At 40.9% G+C, this 14,279-nt stretch overlaps 2 protein-coding genes across 3 annotated transcripts in view; both read left to right on the forward strand.

Annotated features, from left to right (window-relative positions):
- Positions 1–4,874, forward strand: part of tmem141 (transmembrane protein 141) — a 44,059-nt gene extending 39,185 nt beyond the window's left edge. The window contains exons 1-6 of one of the 2 annotated variants that reach the window (XR_008649209.1): positions 194–327; positions 2,016–2,082; positions 2,765–2,842; positions 3,905–4,015; positions 4,103–4,645; positions 4,748–4,874. Coding sequence is in view for 1 of the 2 variants with exons in the window: in XM_033989966.2 (XP_033845857.1) it covers positions 274–327; positions 2,016–2,082; positions 2,765–2,842; positions 3,905–4,015; positions 4,103–4,164 (372 nt within the window). In the remaining variant the exon portion in view is untranslated. Of the gene's footprint in view, positions 1–193; positions 328–2,015; positions 2,083–2,764; positions 2,843–3,904; positions 4,016–4,102; positions 4,646–4,747 lie in introns of those variants that run through there. The other variant, XM_033989966.2, reaches the window with a different exon arrangement.
- A 1,211-nt stretch (positions 4,875–6,085) lies between these two features.
- On the forward strand, positions 6,086–14,121 carry sapcd2 (suppressor APC domain containing 2). Its single transcript, XM_033990395.2, has 6 exons — positions 6,086–6,945; positions 9,891–10,027; positions 11,943–12,089; positions 12,176–12,277; positions 12,668–12,784; positions 12,865–14,121. Exons 1-6 carry the CDS (start codon positions 6,216–6,218, stop codon positions 12,991–12,993), a joined length of 1,362 nt encoding a protein of 453 aa, XP_033846286.1. The 5' UTR covers positions 6,086–6,215; the 3' UTR covers positions 12,994–14,121.
- The last annotated feature ends 158 nt before the right edge of the window (positions 14,122–14,279 follow it).

Genomic DNA, 14,279 nt, shown 5'->3' on the forward strand with positions numbered 1-14,279 from the left:
ATTTTTAGTTTTTGGGGCCGGTGGGGAACAGCAGTACTGACCATAAATCAACTGGGAGAAAAAAAAACAAAAACTATTATATCAGAATAAATGTCATTAATTCGTCAAAATAAAACATCTGAAGCAGTGGCAGTCCTGCAGTAAGGCCGCCCGACCGGCAGGGGGCGCGGGAGGTTCAGTAAAGCTTTTCTCTACTGTTTTATTTACATCTGTTTTATAACAATGTCAAACAGATGAACTGAGAGACACTAATAAAGTCACTTCAGCTCAAAAATGGTGAATCTGGGCATTACCAGAGTGGACGATGCGGTGGCAGCAAAACATCCCGTGAGTTTGAGTTTGTTTAAGCGCTGGTTTTATTAAAAATGACACTGGTTTGGTGTAAACGAGGAGCTGGTTGGACAAAGTGCTGTGTTTGAATCAGGAAGTGATCCATTTGTCTATTATCTATGGATGATTTGTTGTATTTTAATGTCTTTCTTATTCTGTAAAGCACTTTGAATTACCTCGTGTACGAATTGTGCTGTACAAGTGAACCTGCCTCGGCTTGTGTGTGTGTGTTTCAGGGTCTGCAGACTTATGCTGTGTGTGTCATGTTTGTGTGTGTTTCAGGGTCTGCAGACTTATGCTGTGTGTGTCATGTTTGTGTGTTTGTGTGTTTCAGGGTCTGCAGACTTATGCTGTGTGTGTCATGTGTGTGTGTTTGTGTGTTTCAGGGTCTTCAGACTTATGCTGTGTGTGTCATGTTTGTGTGTTTGTGTGTTTCAGGGTCTTCAGACTTATGCTGTGTGTGTCATGTGTGTGTGTTTGTGTGTTTCAGGGTCTTCAGACTTATGCTGTGTGTATCGTGTGTGTGTGTTTGTGTGTTTCAGGGTCTTCAGACTTATGCTGTGTGTATCATGTGTGTGTTTGTGTGTTTCAGGGTCTTCAGACTTATGCTGTGTGTGTCGTGTGTGTGTGTTTGTGTGTTTCAGGGTCTTCAGACTTATGCTGTGTGTGTCATGTTTGTGTGTTTGTGTGTTTCAGGGTCTTCAGACTTATGCTGTGTGTATCATGTGTGTGTTTGTGTGTGTGTTTCAGGGTCTTCAGACTTATGCTGTGTGTGTCATGTGTGTGTTTGTGTGTTTCAGGGTCTGCAGACTTATGCTGTGTGTATCATGTGTGTGTGTTTGTGTGTTTCAGGGTCTGCAGACTTATGCTGTGTGTATCGTGTGTGTGTGTTTGTGTGTTTCAGGGTCTTCAGACTTATGCTGTGTGTATCATGTGTGTGTTTGTGTGTTTCAGGGTCTTCAGACTTATGCTGTGTGTGTCGTGTGTGTGTGTTTGTGTGTTTCAGGGTCTTCAGACTTATGCTGTGTGTGTCATGTTTGTGTGTTTGTGTGTTTCAGGGTCTTCAGACTTATGCTGTGTGTATCATGTGTGTGTTTGTGTGTGTGTTTCAGGGTCTTCAGACTTATGCTGTGTGTATCGTGTGTGTGTGTTTGTGTGTTTCAGGGTCTTCAGACTTATGCTGTGTGTGTCATGTGTGTGTTTGTGTGTTTCAGGGTCTGCAGACTTATGCTGTGTGTATCATGTGTGTGTTTGTGTGTTTCAGGGTCTTCAGACTTATGCTGTGTGTGTCATGTGTGTGTGTTTGTGTGTTTCAGGGTCTGCAGACTTATGCTGTGTGTATCATGTGTGTGTGTTTGTGTGTTTCAGGGTCTGCAGACTTATGCTGTGTGTATCATGTGTGTGTGTTTGTGTGTTTCAGGGTCTGCAGACTTATGCTGTGTGTATCATGTGTGTGTGTTTGTGTGTTTCAGGGTCTGCAGACTTATGCTGTGTGTATCATGTTTGTGTGTTTCAGGGTCTGTGCATCATGTTTGTGTGTGTTTGTGTGTTTCAGGGTCTGTGTATCATGTTTGTGTGTGTTTGTGTGTTTCAGGGTCTGCAGACTTATGCTGTGTGTATCATGTGTGTGTGTGTGTGTGTGTGTTTCAGGGTCTGTGTATCATGTGTGTGTTTGTGTGTTTCAGGGTCTTCAGACTTATGCTGCCTGTCAGTCTCATGCTTTTATGAAAGGAACTGGGACCTTTATTTTAGGTGAGTAGTAGTGAGTAGATAATGAAGTAAAAGTAGTAAAGTGCTGTGCGTAAGTAGAATATTTATCTGTACTTTATTCAAGTAGATTTTACAGTGTGTACTTTTTACTTTTACTTCACTACATTTAAGAGCAGTATCTGTACTTTCTACTCCACTACATTTTAACTGGACTGAAAAGTAAAAGTACTTTTTCACATGATTTGAGGAGTTATTTTTACCATGTTCGTGGAAACATCCTGACTAAAGTTTTCAAGTTTAAGCTTCGGCTTTGAGCAAAACAAAAATAAACACGCAAAATTCATAAGAAAAATAAAGAAATGGACTCATATTGTTACTGTGACCAAAATATATCATTTTTAATCATTATCACTACATTTGACATTTAAATAACAACACTTATGTGAAATACTTTTACTTTTTACTCTTAAAGTACATTTTTAAACAGGTACTTAAATACTTTGACTTGAATAACTTTTTTATCTCTGTATCTGTTCTTTTCAAAATCAAATACTTCATCCACCGCAGCATAAACCTCTACACTATTTACACCAACTCTGCAGTAGTTTTATTATTTTGTACTAATAAGCGATAGTAGACCCTCTGATTCATTCTGAAAGTACAATAAACATAAAGTATAGGATGTATTGGCTTCTTTTACTATTTTTTTCTTTTACTATTCCAGGTGCAACTGGCCTCTTTGCTGCTCAGAAAGCTCTTAAAACAAAACTTCCTCTTCAGTGGAACCTGCTGATTTCCATCGGTTTGTAAATGTAACCTCCCTGTGTTTATTCAGTGCATTATGAATTATGAAATAAATAAAGACTAAACTAATATGTATACAGTTGAAAGCATAAGTTTACTTGCACTATTTAGAATTATTTATTGTCCTGTTTTAGGTCAATTAGGTTTACTAAAATTACTTCTGTTTGCTAAACGCCAGAATAATGAGAGGGGGACTTTTTTTTTAGACATTTTTCATTACTTTCTTGAAAGTCAGAAGTTTATATACATTTCATCTGGGTGTACTAGTCTTACTGTAAATTGTAAACTTCTGACTATGAAAAACTGTCCAAAAAAAATCCTTCTCTCATTATTCTGGCATTTAGCAAATAGAAATAATTTTGGTGATCATGACTGATCTAAAACAGGTAAAGTTTAGTCTGATTTCTTGTCAGACTGAGAGGTAAAAAACGCGTGTGTCTTTTTATATAGTGTATGTAAACTTGTGGTTTCAGCTGTATTTACTTTCACTGTGCTGCTTTGTTGTAGTTTAGAGACTGATCTCTACTTGTCTTTGTAGACAAAATGATATTTCCACACAAAAAGAATAACTTGTCTAAAATAAAAAAGAGCTGTTGTTTTTTGGAAGGTAAATGAGAAATGAGTTGAATTGAAACTGAATTACCGTATCGTTGGATGGCACACATTTTATTTACATTTACATAAAAACAAAACAGAAATTCTTATTTTGTGAAATGTAAAAGAGCTGGACTTGGTCCATTCGCTCTCTCTCTCTGTGTACATCTGTATGGAATCTTGGTGTGGTTTTGGACAGCTTGTTCAAACTTGAGGAACAAATTAGTGCAGTACAACCAGCTGCTTCTTTCAATTGCGTACTTTTTAGTACTGCTACTACTACTACTACTACTACTACTACTACTACTACTACTGGTATAGACAGAGTTCAGATGGTCTAAAATGGGGCGGCGTCTCTGCTGACAGGGCGACAGAAGTAACTAAGACTGTTTTAATAATGGCCCCACAGTATTTGTCTGTTTATGTTTTGTGCTTTATAAATAAACTCGTCTTTATCTTTTCTCAGTCTTTTCGTCCGTTGCCAGTTACACAGTGACACGTTGGGAAACACAGAAATGTTCAGATCTCTGGCTGCTTCTTGAAACGGGGAAAGTTCCAGACCGGTCGCCCTCACAGGGTTTGTACTAAAGTGGTACTTTTTAAGAATACACTGTATATATCATGTTATATGATGCTTATAATAAACTGTATTTGTTTATTTTAGTGACAAAACCGGAGGATCCAGCACCGTCTGGAAACACAAAATATGGAGACGTGATGGAGTAAAACATTGTTAATTAAGGATATGTGTTTGTTTGCATTAATGTGTGAAGTTGTTTTTTTAGCGCTGCTGCTGCTGCTGCTGTACTTTCACCAGCACATTTATTTTGAACATGTGAATTTCACATGAATAAATGAACGAATGAACCCCTGATAAACGGATTCAGAGGTCAGAGGTCAGGATTTAGCTGATGCTAAGCAGGTGATTATTCACTGCTGCTGAGATGGAGCAACATGCCCAGAAAACACACAGACAGGCAGTGTGTGATGTGTGTGTGTGTAATGTGTGTGTGTGTGTGTGTGTAATGTGTGTGATATGTGTGTGTAATGTGTGTGTGATGTGTGTGTAATGTGTGTGTAATGTGTGTTGGAGATGTTACTTCTTTGCCTCAGTGTTGTTACAAACTCATCTACCTGTACAGAGACAAGCAGGCAGCTCAAATGACAAATCAGAGGTCAGATCTGTGGATAGGCGAGCCCGCTCAATGTAAGAATACAAGTTTTTTCACATTTAAAAAACACCTTTAATTGACTAAATGTAAGATAGATATGTTTAATGGAATAGTTACTCTCCTCTCCTCTTCTCTAGGAAAGTCACATGTGCGTCTTTAAAATATAACCTGAGACCTGGCGTCCTCATATGTGGACAACACGTTTTTGGCTTGTCTACGCCACAGTGCAAATTATTAGATGAAGAATAACAGCAACAAGAACAGCAACAATGTAAATGTATTATATATATTCATTTTTAACTGTTTAGAATATTTTATTTTATTTATTTTTTGTTTTTCTTCCTGCTCCTGTCTGCAGATCTTCACTCGAGACACTTTGTTCCAAGAGACACAATTGTTGTTTCTCATTTTGTTTTTACTCAGGACAAATGTTGCTGTGTTCAGGGTCTTAATAAATAGTTAAATGTTTTAGCAAAATGAGTAAAATGTCACATATAAGGACATTTGATTTACTTTTTTTTTCTCAGAAACTACATAATGTAAAAAGATAATTCTTTGTATTTAGACTCATCAGGTCCAATCAGCCCAAATAACAAAGAGAAATGAATAAAGCGACGCAAGAGCTCGGGTCTCAGGAGGATAAGAGTAAAAACTGGTAGAACTCATCAGAAGTAAAATGACACGCTGGGATGACACCACAGAGTCTGGAAAAGTCCTGCTCCACACGCGCAAAGCCACTGGTTTAATTTACTCTATTGACTCGTGCTGTTTTCTGCCTCAAGTCAAAATCAATCACCTCAAAAACTTGTTAACTCCAGCAGCTGGTGTGAAGCAGATTGTCCAGGGGCTGTGATGGCTCTAGTTTGGATAGAGGGAAAAAAAAGTGAATCCTGACACTGAAACGTCCACCTGAAACAGCAGGAGTTTGAGACAATAAACAGAGAGTCCAGTGTGCACTTTGTCTGCACTTTCAACACTTCTTCACCTGAGTTAAAGCTGAAGTGAGGCACGTCTGGACACGCTTTGGATAAACATGAACACTGGGGATGAGTGGATGTGAGGAAGGCAAAACTATGACCATTTTGGACAGTCCAGGCCACAGAAATGAACTAAATTAGAAAGTTAAGATTAAACAGAGCTGGAATAGTGTGTTAAATCTCCTCTTGCTTCAGTTTTTGTTGGTAAAATGTGTGGGTAAACAGCCAAAACTTCAATTTTACAACTCATTCTGCTTTCAGGACCGTGGTTCATAAAAAAGATCATATCCAAACTTTATGAATAACGTCCCAACTGAGTCATAACAAAAGCACAACTCAAACTGGAGCCGTGTCCAGACCTGAGCCAATCCCAGAGCGCGCGTGCGAGCCTCAGCCAATGGGCGTCCTGGGTTCGCTCGGCGGTTTGAGGGCGGTCCCAAACAGAAAAAAAGGAAAGTATGAACAAGTTAGTACACTGACACTACACTGCAGTTTGGAGCCAAGGCACGAGAGCCGCACTGACGCACAAAAAAAACACCACAGGACGGAGTTAAAGTGACAAAACGCACAGCTGCTGTTGTGTTTTTGTTGATTTCATGATCCCTGGAGGACAACTTCTAACTTTCACATGGCTCTAACTGCGATGGACCACAAACAGAGCTTCAGGATGAATGGGTCCGGACTTTACAGGAAAGAGGCAACTCAGGGAAAAGCTTCCAAAGTGATCCAGGTAAAACAAAGTGATTATTCCATAGAGGGGCTGCCCAAAGCGTTTCTGCACAGCCTGAGGACTCTGTTTGACATTCTGGACGACAGCGGGAGGGGATACGTGCACATTTCGGAGATTGAGAGCCGGTGGCAGGGCGCAGGCACCCAGGACCTGCCCGCGGGGGTGCTGGGGTGTCTGCGCAGGGTCGCTCCTCCACATGGATGCCTCTCCTTTGAGCGCTTTGTGGCGGGTTTGCGCTGCTCCATGTTTAACCCGGAGAACCACGTGAAAGTGCAGGCAACAGTGCACCCCCAGCCAGCTCTAAAACAGCCAAAACCCGCCCCTGCCCCTGAACACAAGGTCCGTCCACTGGGCCCGAGCAATTTGACCAACACCCAGCATCACCTCCAGCCTCATCTCCAGCCTCACCTCCTGCCCAGGCCGGAGGAGACTGCGCTCCCCGCGTGTGCGCCTCTGCGTCATGGCGCGCACAGGCCGGGGAGGACTGTGGAGCGGGGCCCTGTGGCTCCTGAGGCCGGGGGTTATCGGATGGACCAGAATCACGTGCCCAGGCCGGGTCACACTCACCCGGGCGGGATCAGGTCCATAGAGTCTCTGGATCTAGAGTCTCCTCGCCTCTCCAGACCAAGTAAGTGCAGCCTAAACGCTAAAGTTCAAGGGATGCGCATTCCTCTGACACTGCACTGCTGGAATGTGTGTTTATCATGATTAGAGGAGATAGTCAGAGTAACAGTACGTGTACATGAGCAGTCTGAGATATTTCTATAAAGAGGAAGGACATAATAACTCATCCAAGGCCACAAAATACAGAGTAAACAAAATAACAGGCCTACATGCTCCTACACAATAATTAACATCAACATAGCTGTGCACCACGTGACCTTGGGCTTTGCTGGGGATCATAGACTTCATAAATAAGCTAAATGAATACAGATTTCTTCATACAGTCTAAGTTAAGGACATGTAAAGTCATAAGGAATAGGCTTCTGCACGTTTTCCTGGTGTGTTATTTAACCCATCCCTTTTTGAATGACTGAACACCAAGAACAAGACATTTTTTTCCCATGAGTAGATATTCATTGCATGCATAACTGAGCGGATATATCTTCTCCCTGAATCCCGGCAGCAGACAGCTCACAGTCTAATCGCTCTCAGTGTCTGGAAACATGATTCTTTTTATGCCACAAACAAATGAGATTTATTTCACATTTCTTCAGTCTAATAATTTCACTGAGCAGCTTGTGTGTGAGTGTGTTTTCAAGCGTTTTATGGTCAGTCACTTGAAGAATGTGGCCTGGGTTTTAGACTTTGAGATTGTAAATTTAAGCTCAGGTGTCCTGGGGGTCACGTGGGGGTCATGGCCTCAGCGCTGGGGCAGTTGGGACCCTGCTGTAAAATGTGAGAGTCTCTGGAGTTGAGTGAAGGTGGTGAAGTGTTGGGGGTTGTGTGAGATTCTTGGACATGTTTAGAGCTGCTGTAGTTTTTCCTCATTTCTTTTGTGAGCTGTTATGGTTTTTAATTATGGCTGATGGTCATGTTTATTAAAAATTGGCTTGGTTTTCTTAAATTTATGCCACTCAGACAGCTACAAATGAGATATATCAGCTCTTTCTGCAGCATAATGTAAGGCAAGGCAAGTTTATTTGTACACAAAGTAATTCAAGGTGCTTTACAGAATGATAAAGGCATTAAAATCACAATAAAACACATAAAAACATAAACAATCATCATAAAAAGAGATTAAATAGAGAATAAAACCCTTTCAGTCACATGCACAGCTAAAAACAACCAGAATGTTTATATTTTTATTGATAATTTGATGTATTGCCCACGCCTAATTGTGTCATTAATCGTCAGAGAACAAAAGTTTCACCTAAATACAACAAATACAATATTGGCAGTCATCCTGAGTGCACAGGCTCGGGTCCGACTCCCTGACGGCAGGCCTGTCTGGAGCTGTAACCGTGACTCTCTGTGACTCTCGTGCCCCGGGGGAGTCTCGCTGCAGTCAGGACATTGTTAGCGCTCACATACATGGATTAACAGGGCCAAAGTATTAGCCAACTATTCAAACACGTGCGTTCAACTTCCGACAGCGATTACCAGGACTTCAGTAGAACTGCTTCTACTTGTGCTAAAAAGGCACAGAGCCAGCCTTTTCACTTCTGATACTGATTTTGATATTGCAGCTTTAAGTATCTGCTGGATTAGGTAGTCCAAGAAGGGAACACATTTTTTAGAAAGTGGCAACCATTTATTGACTTTAAAAAAATTGTCTTTGAATTTTTTATTATTATTATTATTATCATTATTATTTTGTTTATTTATTTTTTATACTTTTTATTTTATTTATTTTTAAATACTTTTTATTTTTAGTTATTTTCTGTACTTTTTATTTTATTATTTATTAATTTATTTTCTGTACTTTTTATTTCATTTATTTATTTCTATACTTTTTATTTAATTTATTTTCGTATTTGTTTATTCACTCAAGGTTTGCATGATTTATTTTTTTAAGTTTAAATTTTTGCTACATAAAAAAGAAAAGGTGTGTACATTTGTTGTCCAGGTACAATCCTATATTTGTTCACAGATCGATAAAAATATAGGAAACCAAAGTATCTGCCAATACCTGATATTAACTAATATCAGACCAGAGTCAACAGAAAACAGCATTTAATTCCTTTAAACAAAAATAGACAAAGACAAAACTGGTCCATGTGGCTGCTGTTTGTGAGGGAACTTCAGAACAACTTTATGTAAATACGAGTTTAAACATTATGAGACGGTCAGAGCAGATTACTGATATATATTTGAAATGATATAAAAGCACAATTTTGGAGTTGACAAGCCAGTAAATTTGCAGAGCATCAGAAAAAATGGTGTAATCTGTCACATGCACCAAAACCTGACGGATTACAGAAGATTAGAACAGCCGAGCCAAAGCAGTGCTCGTGTGTCCACAGAAAAAGTGAAATTATTATTCTAATTTAAAGAAAACTCGAGTAGGACAAAGATAAGAGATGTGACTGGTACGCTCGCTGCACATTCACATTGATATGTTGAAATGCCGAGCTTCTTTCACATAGATCTGTTAAGGTTGGGCACTGTTTAACCCCTAATAAATCATTCATTTTAACATAACACGTCACTAGAATTAAATGGAAAACATGGCACTTATTTTTCATTTAAAACATGTTTGTGTGATGTAGCATTTCTAAATTCTAGTTGGCGACCTGCACATACAAAACTTGTCCATGTTTTTATATAAATAACTTTATCCATACTATGTTTTCTCACATCTAAGTTGTCAGAGTTGCTGCATGTAGCTCCCTCATGTGGTCATTCTATCAAACTGCAACAACCACACAGTGAAAAAGTTTTAAAATAGACTGTCTATGAAAAATCTCAGCCTGTTTCATTAATATCCTTTTTATTACAAGCTAAATAACATGTTAACATTCATAAATTGTTACTAAAAACTATGACACATGACCTGGAACAGGGATAGGAAGTTTTGGGAACGGTTCAGTTATTATGATTTAATCCTTCTCCTCCTCTTTTCCTGCTCAGGTGGCGTTGGGAAATCAGGTTTACCGAGATCTCAGAGTGAATCAGCAACAGGACTTACCGGCGGGTCCAGACGACATGGGAGGAGTCGTGAGGACCAGAGACGGCACACTATTTCCAACGGGGTGGACTACGGCATGGTTAGTGTACAGTTTGATTACGTCACACTCTCGGAAAGTTAGAGACGCCTCATCTGATTTCACTGTAAGGTGAAGGTGAAAAAAAGTCAGTAGACATAGCAGAACAAAAGAGAAAGAAAAGGTTTTGCAGTGAGGATTTCAACATTTCACTTCCAATTGGTTGTTACTCACCCCTCCCATCCCACTGCCCCCTGTGTCCCCCTCGCTGGGCCCCTCCCACCCCACCGTCCCAGCTCATGCCTGTTTTCACTCCCCATCTCTGCCTCTTCTAGTCTCGCCTTCTTTCACCCTCTCTCTCTCTCTTTTTCCTCCATTTTTGGTCTCTTTTTTCTACGTGCCGCCGGGCCTCTGCGTCTGAAGGGGCCACTGACCGTCCCCCTCCCCCCCTTTTTTTTTCCTCCCCTCAGCGCGTACCTCCCACCCAGACCACCTTGGGCCGCTGCTTCCCTGATGGTAGTGAGTCGGGTCGGGTCCAGGGGCCAGGGACAAGTGGGGGACTCGTTAGAACCACCTGGCCCGACCTGGACGGCTGTGTGGGCTGCTTATACAACAGTTTTCATCCCTCTCAGCAATAGTCTCTGCAGCAGCAAGGCAGTACACTTTTTTCTCTGGGTGAGTAGGATTAGAGCGAGATCAAGGCTTGGGACAAGGGGCTGGAGGAAATGAAACCAGTCTTTGATATCGTTTATAGCAGGATTTGAGGTACTTTGCGTGTTTTGGTAGTAGTGGACAAAGCTGTAACATCAACTGCAGTGTGTCAAGTGTCCAAAATGTGTAAATTAACCTCAACTTTGCATGGTTTGTTTACCGTTTTTGTATTGTGGCTGTGGTTCAAAAGACCTTTATGTTGCACTTTTGTTTTCCGTGCCGCTGTAGTCCTGTTTTTGTGGCGTATGTGTTATTGTTCATTGACAACTGAACCAGCAGGGATCTGAAACGACGCCTCAGACGTGTCAGAACTTCCAGGTTACTTCCCTGCTTCTTAATGTGTCCTTTTAAAACCAGTTCTCCTTTCCAAAAAACCTGTTCTCTGACACAAAAATAACTTGTATAGTAACTTTGTAACCCCAACCAACCGCCTACATCTCCAGTTACTTTCTTGCAGTTTTTAAGTTAATCAGATGTTTGTCTTTTCACCATGATGTTCAGGACAAACGCACGTACAGGTCTGCAAACGAGCTTTTAGTGAGATGACACACCAAGTGGCTAAATGCCAGCTGCACTGAGGCCTAGACTGTGTCCGCCGGGTCAGCATAACTCAATACAGCCGCCACACAAACCCTTTCTCTTTCACACACACATGCGAGCGCACACATGGGGCGGCCACAGTACAAGTGCCTCTGCTGTTTACCCCATTCTTAGGCGGCTGCGCGGTTGCCATGGCGCCGGAATGATGGCTCCTCAAAACATTGTTCTAGACGAGAGAGAGTTTGGCACAATTGGTACCGCGCCATTGTCTAAACGTCACAAAAGGAACTATCGCTGCACATGCCCTGGGTGAAAAGATGTGAGTGTGGGGTTTTCACGAGTAAAACACAGCGGAGGGTCGTATCAGAGTCTCCTCCGGTGGTAGATGCATTTAAAACACGCCTCCAGTTAATGTAATAAAATCAAAATATGAGGATTTATGGTGGTGATGAAGAAAAGAAGTTATTTTTTCAGTATTGTACAGATTCTGCATTAGGTAAATTTAGCACTTTTGATATTTAACATTAGATATTCATATTTTATCAGTCTGTTCTGTGTTAAAGTTGTTCGTTTTTCTTGTTGGTTTCAGGAGCTTTATGTCGTTTTCACACCTGTGCGCACTAGATTTAGTTCTGTTTACTTTATTTTAGGGTCAGTCTCCACCTTAGATCAGATGTGTTCAGATGTTTGTTTGTTTTCTTTAACACATGTGGTTGAACTCTCACAGCTGAAGCAGATGAAGGAGCTGGAGCAGGAGAAGGACTCTCTGCTGGCGGGACTCGAGGTGGTGGAACGGGCTCGGGAGTGGTACCAGAGCCAAATCCACAATGTCACTGAGAGACAGAGACAGATCGGACAGAGCTCAAAGTGCACAGTGAGTACAGTCAGCAGAACCTTATCCAACCTATATACGCCTACCCATATTCAGAACACTTAAGCATACAATTTTTATATTTTAAGGATTTCTTCAATGACGCATCACAGTGTCGCATGAATGTTTTAATCCCAAAACTCCAAGAAGTGAACCGCTGCCTGAGTGACCTCATCACCTGCACAGGGATGGTACGTGCTGCGTTACATAAAGGCTTTTCAGGTGATATCTTAACAGTTACCGTAAATTTCGGACTATAAAGCGCACCTGAATATAAGCCGCACCAGCTAAATTTGAAAAGAAAATCAATTTTGCACATATATAAGCCGCAGGTTTTTGTGTTTTAACATGTGATATTTATACAGAAAGATGGTACACAGAAGGGTTTTTTTGTTTTAATTTAGGAAACGCTTTTTTTCTGTGTCTAAAAAGCAGTTCAGTTCATAATCTTTCCCCATGTCTCACTTGTGCATTTACTGTTAGAGCGCCCCCCAGTGGGTTCAAAGTGTGGGAAAACAGTAGCGGCTTATAGTCCAAAAATTTACGGTACTTTATATGTCAAAATGTCTCTTTTCTGGCAGCCTATTTCCCCCAGCGGAGGTCAGACATCTCCAAAGTCCAGCAGCTCACAGCCTCCACCTCCAGCCCCGCCCCAAGCCATCCAGAGACTGAAAGACCAGAACAGACTCCTCACACAGGTTCACAAAGAAAACACAAACGCGCTTAACTCACCGCTCTACCTCACAAACTGTAAACCGTTTTTTCTCCCTTTGTCCAGGAGGTGTCAGAGAAGAGCGAGCGCATCACTCAGCTGGAGCAGGAGAAGTCGGCTTTGATAAAACAGCTTTTTGAAGCTCGTGCTCGCAGTTCTCAAGACACAAGCACCTTGGACTCCACCTTTATCTGATAACCCCACGTGACACTTTTCAACAAACGTCTCTGTATAAAAACTCAAAAACTGCTGTGGAGACAAACAGAAGCACTCCAAGCCTTTCGTTTACCCGACTGTCCAGACATGACAGTAACGCACTTTTAGCCCCTTTAGCCCCTTTAGAGAAGTGAACCATCCCAGGAGAGACTGTCGTTCAGAGGCTTTTTGTTCCACAGCAAACTCTATGACCTTTAGAGTTCCACTAAAAAACATTTAAGTGTTTAATTGAAAAGTGTCTCCAGAGACCTCATCACTCCCTTTCTTACAAGATGGCCGCACCTGTAACTTTTCATCTTCTGTTCCCCAAAGACTCCACGAGATCCCACCGCATTAGGGACAGCTCATTGTTCCAGTCGAGACCTCTTTTGCACAGCGAGGGGAAACCAGACGGACTAAAATGCCATCTTTCTAACGAGTGACAAACAGTCTGCTTGCAGTGATCTATTTCTTATATTTTAGGTTTGTACTTTCAGCTAAAAAGGTGCTAATATTTAGTGTAAACCTGTGGTATTTTGAGTCCACTCGCTACAGAAGATTGTGTTTTTCATTTGCAGTAGCACGTTGGACTTGTTATGGCACGTTTCAGGACAGAAATGTCACGGAAGACAGCTTTAGGATGTAGAAGAAGAGAGACGAGAAGGTTTTGCACGTAGCAGAAAATAAAAAGTACAGGTTGAGTGTGTCTCAGTATGAGCTTCATAGATGGCACGTGTTTTACTTTGGTTTCAGTTTGGTGTTTCAGGGTCACAGCCACTGCCTTTTAGTGGTGCGTTTACACATTTTATTTTATTTTCTAGAGCCAGTTTACAGCTGTGAGAACACGTTTATTAAATATGTAAAACACACACGTTTAATCACTAAGCACAACATAAAGCGTTGACATCGGTGGAGGTAGATTTAACATAAAAACAGCCTTTGTTTTGTTTTGTTTTAGAGAAATGTGATGGTACTTATGGGATAGCTGCTTTCTGAAATGGCAGTATAAATAAAACACTAATGTCTCTTTTGACTTTGTGATTGTAAGTTTGAAGCTGCTCAAACCATGTTCTTTGTGAGTAAAACTCTTTGTCGTCACTACGTTTAGAATAAATAAGGTTTTAAAAAGATCTGTGTGTGTGTTTTTATAAGCAGAATTAAAATGTCACACTACAAGTTTAACACAAATCACAATTTTATTCAACTATAGGACACAGCAGTGGGTAATTATCATAAAATGGCAAACAGTTTAATTATGTTGAGTTGTCTATGGGCACTAAAGCTGT

This window comes from Periophthalmus magnuspinnatus, chromosome 23, assembly GCF_009829125.3.
Source record: "Periophthalmus magnuspinnatus isolate fPerMag1 chromosome 23, fPerMag1.2.pri, whole genome shotgun sequence".
Classification (NCBI taxonomy): Eukaryota; Metazoa; Chordata; class Actinopteri; order Gobiiformes; family Gobiidae; genus Periophthalmus; species Periophthalmus magnuspinnatus.

Bases quoted from the DNA above. Each gene is read 5' to 3' on its own strand.
- sapcd2 (XM_033990395.2), top strand. From the start codon at position 6,216: ATGGCTCTAACTGCGATGGACCACAAACAGAGCTTCAGGATGAATGGG. The intron at 10,028-11,942 runs GTTAGTGTACAG...GAACTCTCACAG, and splicing joins ACGGGGTGGACTACGGCATG to CTGAAGCAGATGAAGGAGCT. The intron at 12,278-12,667 runs GTACGTGCTGCG...CTTTTCTGGCAG, and splicing joins TCATCACCTGCACAGGGATG to CCTATTTCCCCCAGCGGAGG.